Consider the following 14013-nt stretch of genomic DNA (forward strand, 5'->3'; position numbering starts at 1 on the left):
ATGCTTTTAATACTAGAAATTTAAGCAAAAACCGGATAACCTTTTGTACAAAGTGATCAAAGTCAACGTCACATAGGCTTACATTTGATTAATGGCCTAGAAATAAGTTAAGAATCTTAAATGTTTTTTTATTTCTTTTATTATTTCAATTATTTAAAATCCTAAAAAACACAATGTTTATAATGTTGACGAATTTGGATGGAACATTCTTAAATCTTTTTAAATTGCCCACCAACTGTTGACACATAATCTGATATATTTCTTTGATTTGGCAAAAAAAAACGTTTCTGCGTTGAATGGCTTCACTGTCACAGTTCTTCCATTCAGGTCAGAGATGTTCAGGGACAGTCCGGAGTGCTTCTTCTGGCTTTCTTGTGATATTCACATCCTAGAATCCAAACATTAAACCCAGTACATTTACATTTTTTACATTTATGCATTTGGCAGACGCTTTTATCCAAAGCGACTTACATTGCATTATACTATACATTTGTTTCTAATTATGTGCAATCCCTGCGATCGAACCCCTGACGTTGGCATTGTTAGCGCCATGATCTAACCACTGAGCCACAGGAAAGCTAGCATTAGACATCTAACACCCAATTAGATATATTTGAGTGCTTTCCTGTGGCTCAGTGGTTAGTGCATGGCGTTAGCAATGCCAAGGTCAGGGGTTCTATCCCAGGGGATTGCACATAGTCAGAAACAAATGTATAATACAATGCAGTGTAATTCGCTTTGGATAAAAGCGTCTGCCAAATGCATAAATGTAAATATATAGGGCTTTTTAAAATGTTGCATTCTTGCAAAGCAGCTTTACACTTAATACAAAGCTGTACATATACAGCCGTATAAACAAAAGTAAAAAACAGGAAATTAAATCTATAGAATGCATGGGATTATTGCAAGTATTTTAAAAAGATTTACACTGGTGATACTAACTGAAACAACTGGATTGTTACTCATCAAAATTAAATGAAAACAAAAATCACACTTTCAGGAGGTTTATGACTTACGGAAGGTTTATCTCTGTGTGTATTCACTGCTTTGACGTTTAAATAGAACGACTCCACTTTGCATCCTAAGACATAAATATGATGTACAAAGATGAGTATGTACTCCTCAACATCAACAATATATCAAACGATATAAGGTAATGCTCATCCTATTAACTCTATTTTTACTTGTTTCCTCTCAAAAAACATTTTTTAATAAGAAAAATACATAGTTACAGTGCAGTGTAGCTGTAGACTCACCATACGCTAATGGAATGAGTTTGAGAACAGTATGCAGAGGACACTTCAGATAAGGAAGATCATCTGTGAGGAGATCAGACATATCACTGTAAAGACAATAAACTGAGGAATTGAGTGTGTTTTACAGTCAGTAAGTGTTTCAAACCTGCGCTTTTGTCCAGAAAGTAGGCCAGAAGACAACGCATGACTGCCTGGTGGCAGATGACCAGAACATTCTCCTGTCTCTCAAGCTCCATTATGACGGGCTCCAGGCGGTGCACCAGGTCTTCATAAGACTGCAAAACACACAATTTTGCAAATAATCAACACTGATCAATATGACTTTCAGGGGAGTTGGGACAACATGTGATGTGGACTCACTTCACCCTTTGGATATCTGTAGCGGTATTTCTCCTGGTCTCTCATTGCAAACTCCTCTGGATAATTTGCTTGAATCTCCTCATAGGTCATCTCCTCACATACACCCTTAAATGGTCCAAGAAAAACAATTCAGCTATGATAACCAGCATTTTATTGCATGTAACAAACACACGACACATGAAAAGCTTACAGCATCAATTTCATTGAGGGCCTTCCACTGCTCGTAAGGGACGCCTAGCGCCTCTGCTGTCTGTATGGTTCTTTTCATGTGGCTGGTCCACACCTTCAGGTCCTTGATGGCCTGACCCCTGATGAACTCTGACAAGGCTCCAGCGTACTAAAAGATAAAATGGGGGTCATTTAGTCTCAAAAAATATCTGCTCAAAAATCCAGCGAAATCACACAAAATCACATCACATAATGCAAAATTTGATGATCTTGTTTTACAATAAAAATCTAAAATAATTCAGGAACTTCCTTTTTAAGAATCATTCAGTATAACACAAATATAGATACACTTTTACTCTTGAGCTGTACAGATCCAGCTGTATATGCTATATGCTTCCAGGAGTATATGCTTTCAAGATCACCTTTTGGCCCTGAGAAGAGAGCTCTGAATCTCCACCAATTTTTCCGAGCAGGTTGAGCTCACTCTCCCCGTGCCGGCTCAGATAGATTGATCGAGGAGTGACGTGGATGTTCATGAGATAATACACTATACGACTCTGAATGTGGTCCTGAACCCGGTTCACTAGGTACCTTGACCCCACATTAAAGATCTTGATGTAGGAGATGTGTCTGTTAAACATGGATGACAAAGTAAAGAAGAGGAAACAGATAAGTGCATGTAATAAAACATAAAGGTTTTGCTGTAATGTTGTATGCAATTGAGTGTACTTGTCTTTTTCCTCGTCCAGGGACACATAAGACATTTTGTAACAGTCGATACGCTTCAGAAAGTCCACCAGCGCTTCCTCTTTGTCATAATTTTCATAATCTGGGCTGCTCAACTTTACTTGCTGTTAAAACCCAACAAAAGGACAATTTGATTAATTTGTTCTCAACAATAAAAACAAAACCGTGACCGGACAGTTGCGTAGTCTTACCGTTATATTTGCCTGAATGATTTCTGGGTCATCACAGATGGATTCAATTAAAAACACCTGGACAAGACATTTAAAGGTGGTTAACTGGAAAAAATGGTAAATGCGTTTTTCTTTGGAACGCCAAAGATTACGGCCTGAAAACCTGACAGGTGAAACAGTAAAATATCGCCAACATGAAACCAGAAATAAAATGAAAGAGATGGAGTAATGAATGCATTTAGACACACATTAAAGCTCTGTTAAAATGAGCAAAACTCTGCACCTGCCTTGTAGCCCTTCTCCTTGGCAAAACTGATGATGACTCCTCTTCTCTCTCTTGTAGTGTTGGTGGCATCAAATACCTTTAAAGAAACCAAGCAACTTTAAAGTGCAATACCAATCCAAAATGTACTGGGTGGGTGTTAAGTTGCTTTATTATTATTTACATGAAATATATAAAATAATGCATATTTTTCTTGACTCACTGCTACTTGTCCCTGGTGCTTAGTGAAGTAATTAGCAACGTCCTTGAGAGCATTTGAGGCGCATGCCCTGAACACATGACACACATACACAACAATGCATAATGTACATACACAAATGCAGTTTTTCTCTATATATTAGGTGATAAAGGACATAATCAATTAACACATTAAAACTTCTAAATGTCAAGCAATGTCATTGTGAATGTGAACTTTAAGTCTTGCCTGCGGATTTTCATGGCCTCTTCATTGTCTGGACAGAAAAATTCATAGTTTCTGTATGTCTGAACGGCCTCTCTTCGATACTGACCCACATTAAAGACTAAATAAAAACATGCATCATATGAAACAAACATACACTGCAAACAAGACTGCTAAAAAACATTTTTCAGTTCTCACCCAGCAATTCGAACACTGCAATTACCTTGAGTTGGGACACCAATCCAGTTGAGGTACCGGGTTAACTTTTTAGAGATGTAGGTCTTTCCCCTGGCTGGCAGTCCAACCATCACAATCACTGTAGGGCAGTTTGTAAACTGGGGTCTTGAGGCTGTGGATCAGATGACGTTTAATATCATTTCTGAGTACGAGTTGATCATTTCAGAGTTGGAGATTTGCTTTACTAAAAACATGTGAATATAAAATATTAAAGCATTCAATCTGAGAGACCCCTTCATCTAGGAGAAATAAGAAAAGAACGATGAGCGGAGCACTGCCATCTTTGCCAAAGGAACATACAAGAACAGGTGAGCTGTACAAATGATTCAGATGGCAAATATAGCCATAAAAACTACCAACATTATTTTTTTCAGCATTTCCTTTTCATTTCTTCAATGCCACAAATGAGGGCAGGGCACAATAATCCCAAGAACACAAACTGCATTCTGCTGCAACTCCCAGAGGCGACATTACGAAACACAGATGAAGAATGGAGAGGGTTTAAGTTCACAAAGCCAGGTTGATCATCTACAAGACATTACCGCTTTCCTTACACACAAACAACTGCAGAGAAGATAAACAAAGGGGTAAATCAAAAGAGAGAAAGAAGATAAGGAAATGGCAGGTGATCACAGACGTCCCTTCACTCACACCCTCTTCTTTGGCTTGGGGAAGTCTTCATCCACGGCACCCAGATCTTGAGCAGGGGTGTCTGTGTCAGCTCCTGCTCTGAGGACATTGTCGTTGAACTCTGTGTGTTAGAAACTCATAAGGTTCACATAAGGTGTCTTCGACCTCATGCGGCGCTTTGCAGACCGATCGGTGAGATTAGCCGGTTCAGTCGAGGGAGGAGTTGAAAAAGGAGCCGTCAAATCGGACACCTGCTGCTTGCCGTAGTGACGTTCGCGCTGTGTTTTATTGATGGGAATTATGATTCATTTGAGTGATTCGTTCTTTTTCAGTTCGTTCCCCAAAATGATTCGTTCACTGATTCGTTCAGTGACCATTTCTATAATACGCCAGCAGGTGGCGAAAAAGTGTTGTGTTATGTCAACGAACGTATTAATGGACGTGTAAACTGATTACAGGCTTTATTAAAATGTGTGTCTCTGATCTACTCATTAAATAAATAAAATAAGTCTGAATAAGTGGTTCAGATGACCAACGCACAAGGTTTTTCTGCATAATTAAAAAGTTAATTGTTTGGTCATTTACACATTCATAAATCTGGGATTATGTTAAACGTGATGTTTATGTATTTTAAATAAACAAGCGTGCAAAGTAGCCTACCTGTAACTGCGCTTTATGTATCCGCTTTCTCCTGATTGCTGAACTAAATGACCGACCTACAGTGTACACTCTCGTTCAATTCGTTCACGAACGAGATCTCTCTCGTTCAGACTCAACAGCGACTTGGTCAGTGTGGGCCTATTCGTTCAGTGGAAGATCTAACCAATTACATGTCCCTTCACACCCGGAGCTGGAATGCTATTTGCTGACGTGACCAATATTATCCGACTGCAATATCGCAGGCTGCACTCTCAGGACCGCACTTCTGGGGCCGCATTTCTAGGACCCTACTTGGGTTTTACAGCGCCACCTACCGAATCAGAGTTAGGAGAGAACGAAAACGCACGGGATTAGTATTATCTGGGGACCTCGTGTGATTTATAAATGACCTCCCCACATCTGTATTTCATGTGACAATGTTACAAGCGTTTCCATGATAAATAAATAAACGTGAGACTCCCGGCCAAAACAACAGTTTTGCCAATATATGGAAATGACCCAGCAATCAAATTAATATCAAAACACTTCAAAACAGCCTCCATTATTCGCAAACGGTGGATAAAACCTTGAAAAATGATTGGTGAGCCCGCCAAATCACAGAGATGCCGATTCGCACGGGACTAATATTATCACAGGACCTCGGTGTTCGTCAAAATATGGTAGGTCATTTGTGGGGGAATTTTTACTTTACAAATTACAGACATGGCAGATTCGCACGGGATTAAGATCACAGACAATCTCTGCAATTATTACAAATGACCAGAGGTCCCCAGGTAATACTAATCCCGTGCGAATAGGGTTTAAGGCAGTATATCCACCCAATTCTAATTACTTAGTTTTTAAAACATTACACCCAAATACTATTTCATGCAATTAAACCTTATTAGCTAACAGCTAAATGTTGAGTAATTACTGTGACTAACTAGCATAATATAATACGTAAAAAAGTAAAAATAAACAAGAAATCATTGTATAGCCTTTTCAGTCATTAGATCAACCACATTTCAAGTCCAGAGTGAAGACACAATGATGACTCTGGGCGCAGATTTAAGATTGTGTTTATTTAAAATCACAACTGAACAGTTGAACACACACACAAACACACACACAAAAACAAAATATATATATAAATAAATAGACTTAAATTAGGCCGAAGCCTAGTACTTGACCAATTTGTTTATTAATCTTTTGTCATACTACTGCTTGCACTGAGCTGTGTCCTTGAATAGACTACACAGTACATTACAAAATCTAGCACATGGTATTTTAACAGTCAATTATTATGATGTCAAATGTAACAATCAATATTATAGAAACAGTGTCAAAATGAAGAGACATGCATCGTGGGATTAACAAGTTGGCTTTGAGCACGAGACAATTAAAACATTAAGATTAATTTAAATTACTTAAATGGAAAAACAATGAGTAATTAACAAGGTTTCACAACGAAGAGTGCTACAGTTTATTGTGCTGGCTAGGTCTATAATTAACAATCATCCCATAGTCACAAAATCAACATAAACTCAGTAGGGTTAAATCTAAACTTGCCAGTCGTGCTACAGTTTCGCTAAACGAATATACTTACAACTCGTTTTACAGCATTAGAAGCTTATATTGTGGCTAAATATTGCATTCAAGACTATTTAGCAATTCACTTCGGCTACATTAACTTTCCAATGAAATGTTAAATGTTTTTAATGTTGAACTAATAAAAAATAATTCAAATTTGACACACACTCTGATCATCGTCCATTCTGGAAATGCACTCGACTCGACACTTCCGTTGTCGCAGGGTCCTAGAAATGCGGTCCTGAGAGTGCAGCCTCCGATATTGCAGTCAGATACTACTCAACGTGACGCGAATGAGAGCTAACCAATACTTTTTTGTTTTACAGTTTTTAGAGAAGAGCATGACATGAATTAAACGTAATGAAGTCGTTTTTCTTTGAAAGAACAATAAATGATACAAAATGCACACAAAACACCTGTGCTTGCAGTACAATAACTGAGTAAACAGGGCTTGACATTTTCCATGCAATAAAAATGACAATGTTAATTTGTCTTTGTTACATTTAACCAGCTTGCATTATTTTATTATTTTCGTAAGGATCTTTACATTGTGTCCGTTTCTGTACTTGTTGAACAAGAGACCTCATCTTTCGTTCATGAGTGAGAAGTAACAGCTCGTTCATGTCGTTCACGGACGAGAATCAGCGGGTCCTTTGACTCCTTTGACTCATTTCGTTCGTGTACCAACGAAATCTCTCTCGTTCATACTCAAACACACAGGCTCGTCCGTTCAGTGAAGGGCGTATTCGTTCAGCACATTCAACCAATCATATGCTCTGTCAAAGCTCGAACGCCATTGGCTCGTGCTTTAGACACTCTTTTAAGCCAAGACGCTTTGTGCTCGAGGGTATGGAAGCCCGTTCCGCCAGGGTTGGGAATTATTATGACTTAGTATCTCAAAATAATGAGAAACTAAGACGCAATTTCGACTTAGTAACTCATAATAATGACTTAGTAACTCATAATAATGACTTAGTAACTCATAATAATGACTTAGTATCTCATAATAATGACTTAGTATCTCATAATAATGACTTAGTATCTCATAATATTGACTTAGTAACTCATAATAATGACTTAGTAACTCATAATAATGACTTAGTATCTCATAATAATGACTTAGTATCTCTTAATAATGATTTAGTATCTCATAATAATGACTTAGTATCTCATAATAATGAGAAACTAAATCGAAATTTTGACTTACTAAATCATTATTATAAGAAACTTTCTCATATGACTTTCTCGTAATATTGGTTTAATCTGCACATGCACATGTCTGCTATGCCGCTATGTGCTTTTGATCGTATGTCCTTGTTTTATGTGCAGTCTGCTTGATCAGCATTGTGGTAATTCATGGATTTTAGACACATAGAGCATTATTTCAGACATGGCCTTGCAAATCGTGAAATTCTTACTCTACTGGAGAATGTTCATGGTGTTAAAATTAGCCATGGAACTCTTGAGCGACTTTTGAGCAACACTAACTATTAACTACAACTTTTGCCTCAATAAACTCCTAATTACTGCTTATGATGTAGTTTTCATACTTCGAATGAAGTGGATGAGATAGTGGATTTGTCCGATAAACAAACATTTAAATTAAAAAGTAGCAACCATAAACACTTCATATTGTATATGTTATGTGCTGCTCAACACTGTGTGCCTAAAAATCATGGTAAACATTGGCATATATTGTTAAATTACCAACTGAGTTGAATCAGTATTCGTTTAATTTTTATTTTATTAAAAGACACAAAATAGCATATTATGATTATACGAACAGAGTTTTATCTGTTTTAAAAACAAGAATGCTATACAAAAAATGCTATACAACACTGTTATCTTCATATGAAAGAGACCAATGTCCATACGTGTGTATATCATGATAAGGTCTTCAAAGCGGTTCACAAAGATGTTTTTGCAAGCTTTTCAGGATGTGGCACAACAAGATTAACAAATTTGCAGAGACAATGATCATGTCTTCTGTTTGTGCTGGACGGACAGATTCTGCTACAAAACAGAAATAGTACTCATAATAAGTGAAAATGAACAGGCTTACTGAAAACAGCAAAAAAAAACTATTTCACACTGTGGACATTGCAATGCATTATCATTATAATCTGGGACATAACATAAACAGGATGTTAATCTGTGGAAGACAGACACATGTATAGATGCTGTTCAGATAGTCTAGCCACAAATTGTACATAGTTTGTTAAGAAATGTATTGTACAGATGCGGAAAAAATTGAGAGACCATTCCAAAATTATTTTCAGTTTTTCTGAATTTACTATGAATTATCATTTTTGTTTCATTCTGTGAACGACTGACAATATTTCTTAAATAGTTTTTATTTTATTATTATTTTTTGTTGTTGCAGAAAATGAAAACTGGAGAAACAGGTCAAAATAACAGAAAAGATGCTCTGGGTATTTTCATACCTCAAATATTGCAAAGAAAACTAATTCTTATTCACCTTTACAACAGTGATATTTGTACATGTGTTTAGAAAAAGATTAAAAAATGAATATGTGTGAAACACCAGGTTAAGTTGTCACCAGGTCTAAGTAAGGTTTGAAATTAGATACATGTACTGTTTATGGTACTCCGGGAACTTGGTTGAGAAATACTGTACTTTTTAAAATATCTTCCCATGGAAATGATGTGGCTAAGTCTTGTGAAACAAGAGATCAGTGTTGAGCAAGCTTCTATGAAGCCAGTGGTGGCCGGGGGGTGGGACTCTATTTGGGTACTGTATATTATCTAGAATTTCATATACATAAGCATAGTTGTTGGAGGCTATTACTGTATGTTACGTGGCTAAATGATGGAAATCCTTTACATTTACAATTGATAGGCCTAAAGCATAAATCCATTCAAATAGGCTCAAATTATAACCATTCGGCGGGGGAGACAAACAGAAGCAGACAATGAGAATGAAAAGGGAAATAACTATACATGATAAGGCAGTAGGTAACTTTTAAAAAACATTACCCATACAAATAACTTGTTTGACATTTGCCTTCAAACATCAGGATGTTTCTATAAACACAGTGTGGTAGCCAGATTCTCACTGTCTCCCGTGTGACTGTTTACATGTATTGTGTTTGGCTTTAGCCAGGCTGTCCATCTGTTTTTTTGTCATGTCAATTCTGTCATGTTCAATTTGTTCAAAGCAGCATGACTTTAACCCAGGACAGCTATGCAGGCTAAAAGACAAAAAGATCTGCCAAAATAAAAACAGCTTTATTTATTTACATATTGTGATTTGGTCATACATTTTCTATATGCACAGTGCAGCTTTTTGCCGTTTCGAAATCTTTGCACTCATCTGCTGCCAGCTAGCTTACTATTAAATCTTTCCTGGCAGACTGTTGAGTCATCACAATCTGTACTCACCTGCACTGTCGCAACGGGTTCGCCGGCGGAAGTCCTTTGGTAGTGCGTCCATCATTGAGGAAGACCAGCGAAAAAGTGTAACTGTTATTCCCAGAGTGTTATGGACGCCGTGGTATAGTGCACATGTGTTTCAGATGGTCATTTTAATGTAACTGAACCTGAGAAGCTGGTGTATTTGCCCCCAATCTCCCCCCCCCCCCCTCCGGATGACACACAGACATATGATCTGTGCAGCCTGGCCTTGTCCTTTAATGTCTGCCAGAACATGTGTTCACTAGCTCGACCAGCACTGCTCTCAACAACACTGCAGAGGTTATTGAGTGTTGCTGGCTTTTAACCTTTAGTCTCGCTGTCAGCCAACTGCTGCACCCCATCATTTAGTTTACCGTTTCTCAAATACATAACACTACAGTACGTTAATATTTAAGCAGCTATTATTAAGTGTTGATCTAAAAAAGAATAGTAATAATAAGTCTGTGTGTGTCATATAATCGAATTACTACTGTTGGAATTACGTTATCATTTCAGGACAAACCGTAGCCTAATCAGTAAGACTTCTTTATATGTGGATTGTGTAATTTCTCAGAGACTGATTGTATAATCTGAAGGGAGCAAGTTTAAAATATAGTTTATGAATAAAAAAGAATTAGTATTTTGACACATACATACAGTAGCTACTAATAAAGAACTAAGAATTTTATTCATTTGTCTTGATGTGCCGCTTAAGCGTAAATGAGTTTGTATTTCTATAATATAAACAGTTTAAGTAAATTCAAGTCTTAATTTTGAGTGCTACTTATTTTTAAGTTTCTACATACTGTCATGTCAGTAGCGTTGTTAACCACCACGCAAATGCGTAGGGCCCCGCAAGCTTGGGGTCCCCCTAGTGGCTACAAGCGGTAAAATCATTTGACGCTTGATTTAGACAGTCAGATATACGCAATGAAGCACACGTATCAAAGCGGTGCTCAAAAACAAAAGAAGCAAAAGAAAACAAATCTACTAATTTTACGAATATAGCAAAACATTGCTATGAAAAGAAGCATAAAAAGAAGAATCTTGCACCTTTTACTTTCTTATACTGTAGCTAAAAGCATTCTGTATTATTCTGAATAAAACAAAGGACACTTTTTCATCCCAAAACCAAGAAGGTTTATTCTTATAACAAACTGTAGAGAATTTTGTGCTGTTATGTGGTTCAACGTAAAATAAATCCAGTTTATATTTGTATGTATATTTGTCTCATTAATTCCATGTACTCAATACTGCTGTGCAATTCAAACAAATATGTTAGGCAATGTGTGGGGGGCCTCAGGTCTTGACTTTGCTTAGGGCCCCCAAAATGGTAAACACGCCCCTGCATACTGTGGTATGCCAAACCGTTTTAATGCTAGAACATGCGCTGTCAAACGATTAATCGCGATTAATCGCATCCAGAATAAAAGTTTGTGTTTCCATAATACATTGTATGTCTGTGTACTGTGCATATTCATTTTGAATTTATAAATACAAACACGTACACACACATGTATACATATTTAGGAAATATTTTGATGTATTTATTTATATTTACAAATAGTTGAAAGTATATATAAACGTTTTTTATTTTTTATATTTTTAAATATAGGCATGTCTGTGTATGTGTTAATAAATACAAAATTAATATACACAGTACACAGACATATACTATGTAAACACTTTTATTCTGGATGTGATTAATCGCGATTAATCGTTTGACAGGCCTATTTGAACCATGTACAGAGTGAAAGCTTACAGCCTTGCTTGCAGAAGGGTGTGATAGGTGTTATAAAGCCTCACCATTGAACCAGAAAATAAAATAATAAATAATTGAAAATGAAGTTGAGAATCGGCAATGTAGCTCACTTGTCGCTTACACGTCAGAGTCACATAGAAGACTTGATAGAAAATGTGACCCTGCCTGTGAAATCCAGGCTAAAGTCTGAAAATGTAATTATGAGAAAATTAGCATCAAAGTTTGATGTCAACCATTCATTTTACAATGATTTCATTTTTTTGACAGATAGATAGATTTTTGCAGACTGTTCTTTATATTATGTACGGTGATTTTATGTAGAAAACATACTCTGGCTGGGCTTTCACAGAAACTTACAAGAAACATAAAAAAAATCTTTTGTGTGTTTTTAATTTTACCCTTACAAAGATTAATGAAAAAAATGAAGAAAAAAAAATACTACACATAGAAACGGTTACAATAGTTAATCCATGATAGCCACAAATTAAAAATGGTTTTCCTACAGTAGCCATACAGTAGTTACAAAAAACTATGGGTACATTTTTACTAGAAAAAACATGGTTAAGTTTATGGTACATTCCATTTGTTTTTAAAGGCAAGAATTCTTTTCATTATATTTTTTTATCCTTCGTAGACTTTTAGTTTATTTTAGTTTGTGACATTTGGATGAGTATTTATTCCCACGTTTACTTTTTATTTCTTAGGAAAGAAGAGTAGATGTCTTTTCATTTTACACTAAATTAGACTGTGCCCCTGTGTTCCGGTTCCAATATTGTCACAGCTTGAGATACACCTATGCTTTTCTCAGAATACACATACACTTACAAACACATTTCCTGTCACAGGATGCACATAGCCAAACAGTGAAGGCATCTAAAACAGTGAATCACAAGTACAACCAAAATAAATGCAACTGGAATCTGTTTCAATCAGTTTCATTCACTGATCGTAGACAGGATAAGCAGACATGCCTTATGACAGAAAGAATCCATTAATCAGATGGTGATGCTCTCATCTTCCTCAATTATGTTCCTGTATTCCTTCGGTTTGCCGGGCTCCGTTTATGCCGCACGAAACACTTCATAAGCAGTTCATCACTGTTAAAGAGGTAAACCAGTGGGTTTATGGCACTGTTCATGCATGCCAGTCCATTTCCAATCTGGTTGGCAATGTAAATACTGGAATACCATTTGTGACATTTGCCCGATAACTTGTAGATTCGAGTTACCAGGTTGAAGTTTCTGAAAATATGATAAGGAATGAAACAAATAGAGAACAGCAGTGTCAAGACCACGACCAGTCTGAGACATCTTAGCTTCAAAATGACATCCATTTCTTTCTTTGTCATCAGAGTAAAAGCCACATGTCCATAGCAGCACAGCATTATTAACAAAGGAATCCCAAATCCAAAAACCGTCCTTCCGATGCTGTACTTCAGGTAATCTTTAATATAGGTGTCTGAAGTTGTGTCAAAGCAGCTTGTGTTGCTGTTGCTGGTTTTCTCAAAGAACAAATCAGGCAAACATTGACAAAAGACCAAAAACCAAACAAGCAAAGCAATCATCACTGAATGTCTCACTGTAATTCTTCCATTGACTCTTAAAGTGTGAACAATGCCCAGATATCTGTAAACACTGATGCACGTGAGGAAACCAATACTACCGTAAAGGTTCATACAGAAACAGAACCTCACGATCTTGCAGAAAACATCTCCAAATATCCATTGACTGTTCAATGCATAGTAAAACACCAGGAAAGGCAAAGTGAAAATGTATAAAAGGTCAGCCAGACACACGTTGAGGACAAAGATATTTACGTTACCCATTTTTTGCCAGTTCTGATACACAGATTTCAGCCCAAAAGAGTTGCCAAGAAGTCCAAGTGTGAAAACAGCAACGTACACTGTGGGTAAGAATTTGTGTGTAAAATCAAAATGAACCTTTCCGCAGGTAGAATAGTTTGACTCCATTGTTATCACCAGAAAACAACTGAATGCGACACGTGTTTTGAGTGGAAGTCAGATATTCTCACATGTAAAAATCTTACAGGAAGTGTGCATGGTGACTAATGTATTACTTGAGAAGGTAAAACAGAAGTTAGATGTCAAATAAAGCTGGGAACTAGCCTTTAAAGATTATAGGTAATTTTTTCATGGAAAATTTAAACACGACTCTTACAGTATCATATCTGTTTGATCTTTATCCTCTTTTTTTATAATGGCACAACAACCCCTCCTGTATGCTTAAAGCAAATTCTTGCCTGCCCTTCCTTCAAAAAACAAGTGAGGGCAGTCTAACACTTTAGTTTATGAGCATCCTCAAGTCTATTGCTCATGCTATTGTTCAAGTAGATTGTAG

At 36.8% G+C, this 14013-nt stretch overlaps 2 protein-coding genes across 2 annotated transcripts; both read right to left on the bottom strand.

The window, feature by feature from the left end:
* Positions 1-116: 116 nt before the first annotated feature.
* pfkfb1 (6-phosphofructo-2-kinase/fructose-2,6-biphosphatase 1) lies at positions 117-4589 on the bottom strand. The gene is made up of 14 exons (XM_057319298.1): positions 4273-4589; positions 3608-3733; positions 3409-3505; positions 3187-3253; positions 2989-3063; positions 2723-2779; positions 2514-2635; positions 2207-2414; positions 1807-1953; positions 1617-1721; positions 1402-1531; positions 1257-1319; positions 1017-1081; positions 117-388 (listed from the first exon to the last, which is right to left on the bottom strand). The coding sequence occupies exons 1-14, from the start codon at positions 4358-4360 to the stop codon at positions 329-331; spliced, it is 1410 nt and encodes a 469-aa protein (XP_057175281.1). The 5' UTR covers positions 4361-4589; the 3' UTR covers positions 117-328.
* Positions 4590-11024: 6435 nt separating this feature from the next.
* Positions 11025-13960, bottom strand: si:dkey-78k11.9 (P2Y purinoceptor 1). The gene has a single exon (XM_057319288.1). It carries the CDS (start codon positions 13623-13625, stop codon positions 12681-12683), a length of 945 nt encoding a protein of 314 aa, XP_057175271.1. The 5' UTR covers positions 13626-13960; the 3' UTR covers positions 11025-12680.
* Between the last annotated feature and the right edge of the window lie 53 nt (positions 13961-14013).

This window comes from Triplophysa rosa, linkage group LG21 (genome assembly GCF_024868665.1).
Source record: "Triplophysa rosa linkage group LG21, Trosa_1v2, whole genome shotgun sequence".
Taxonomy (NCBI): domain Eukaryota; kingdom Metazoa; phylum Chordata; class Actinopteri; order Cypriniformes; family Nemacheilidae; genus Triplophysa; species Triplophysa rosa.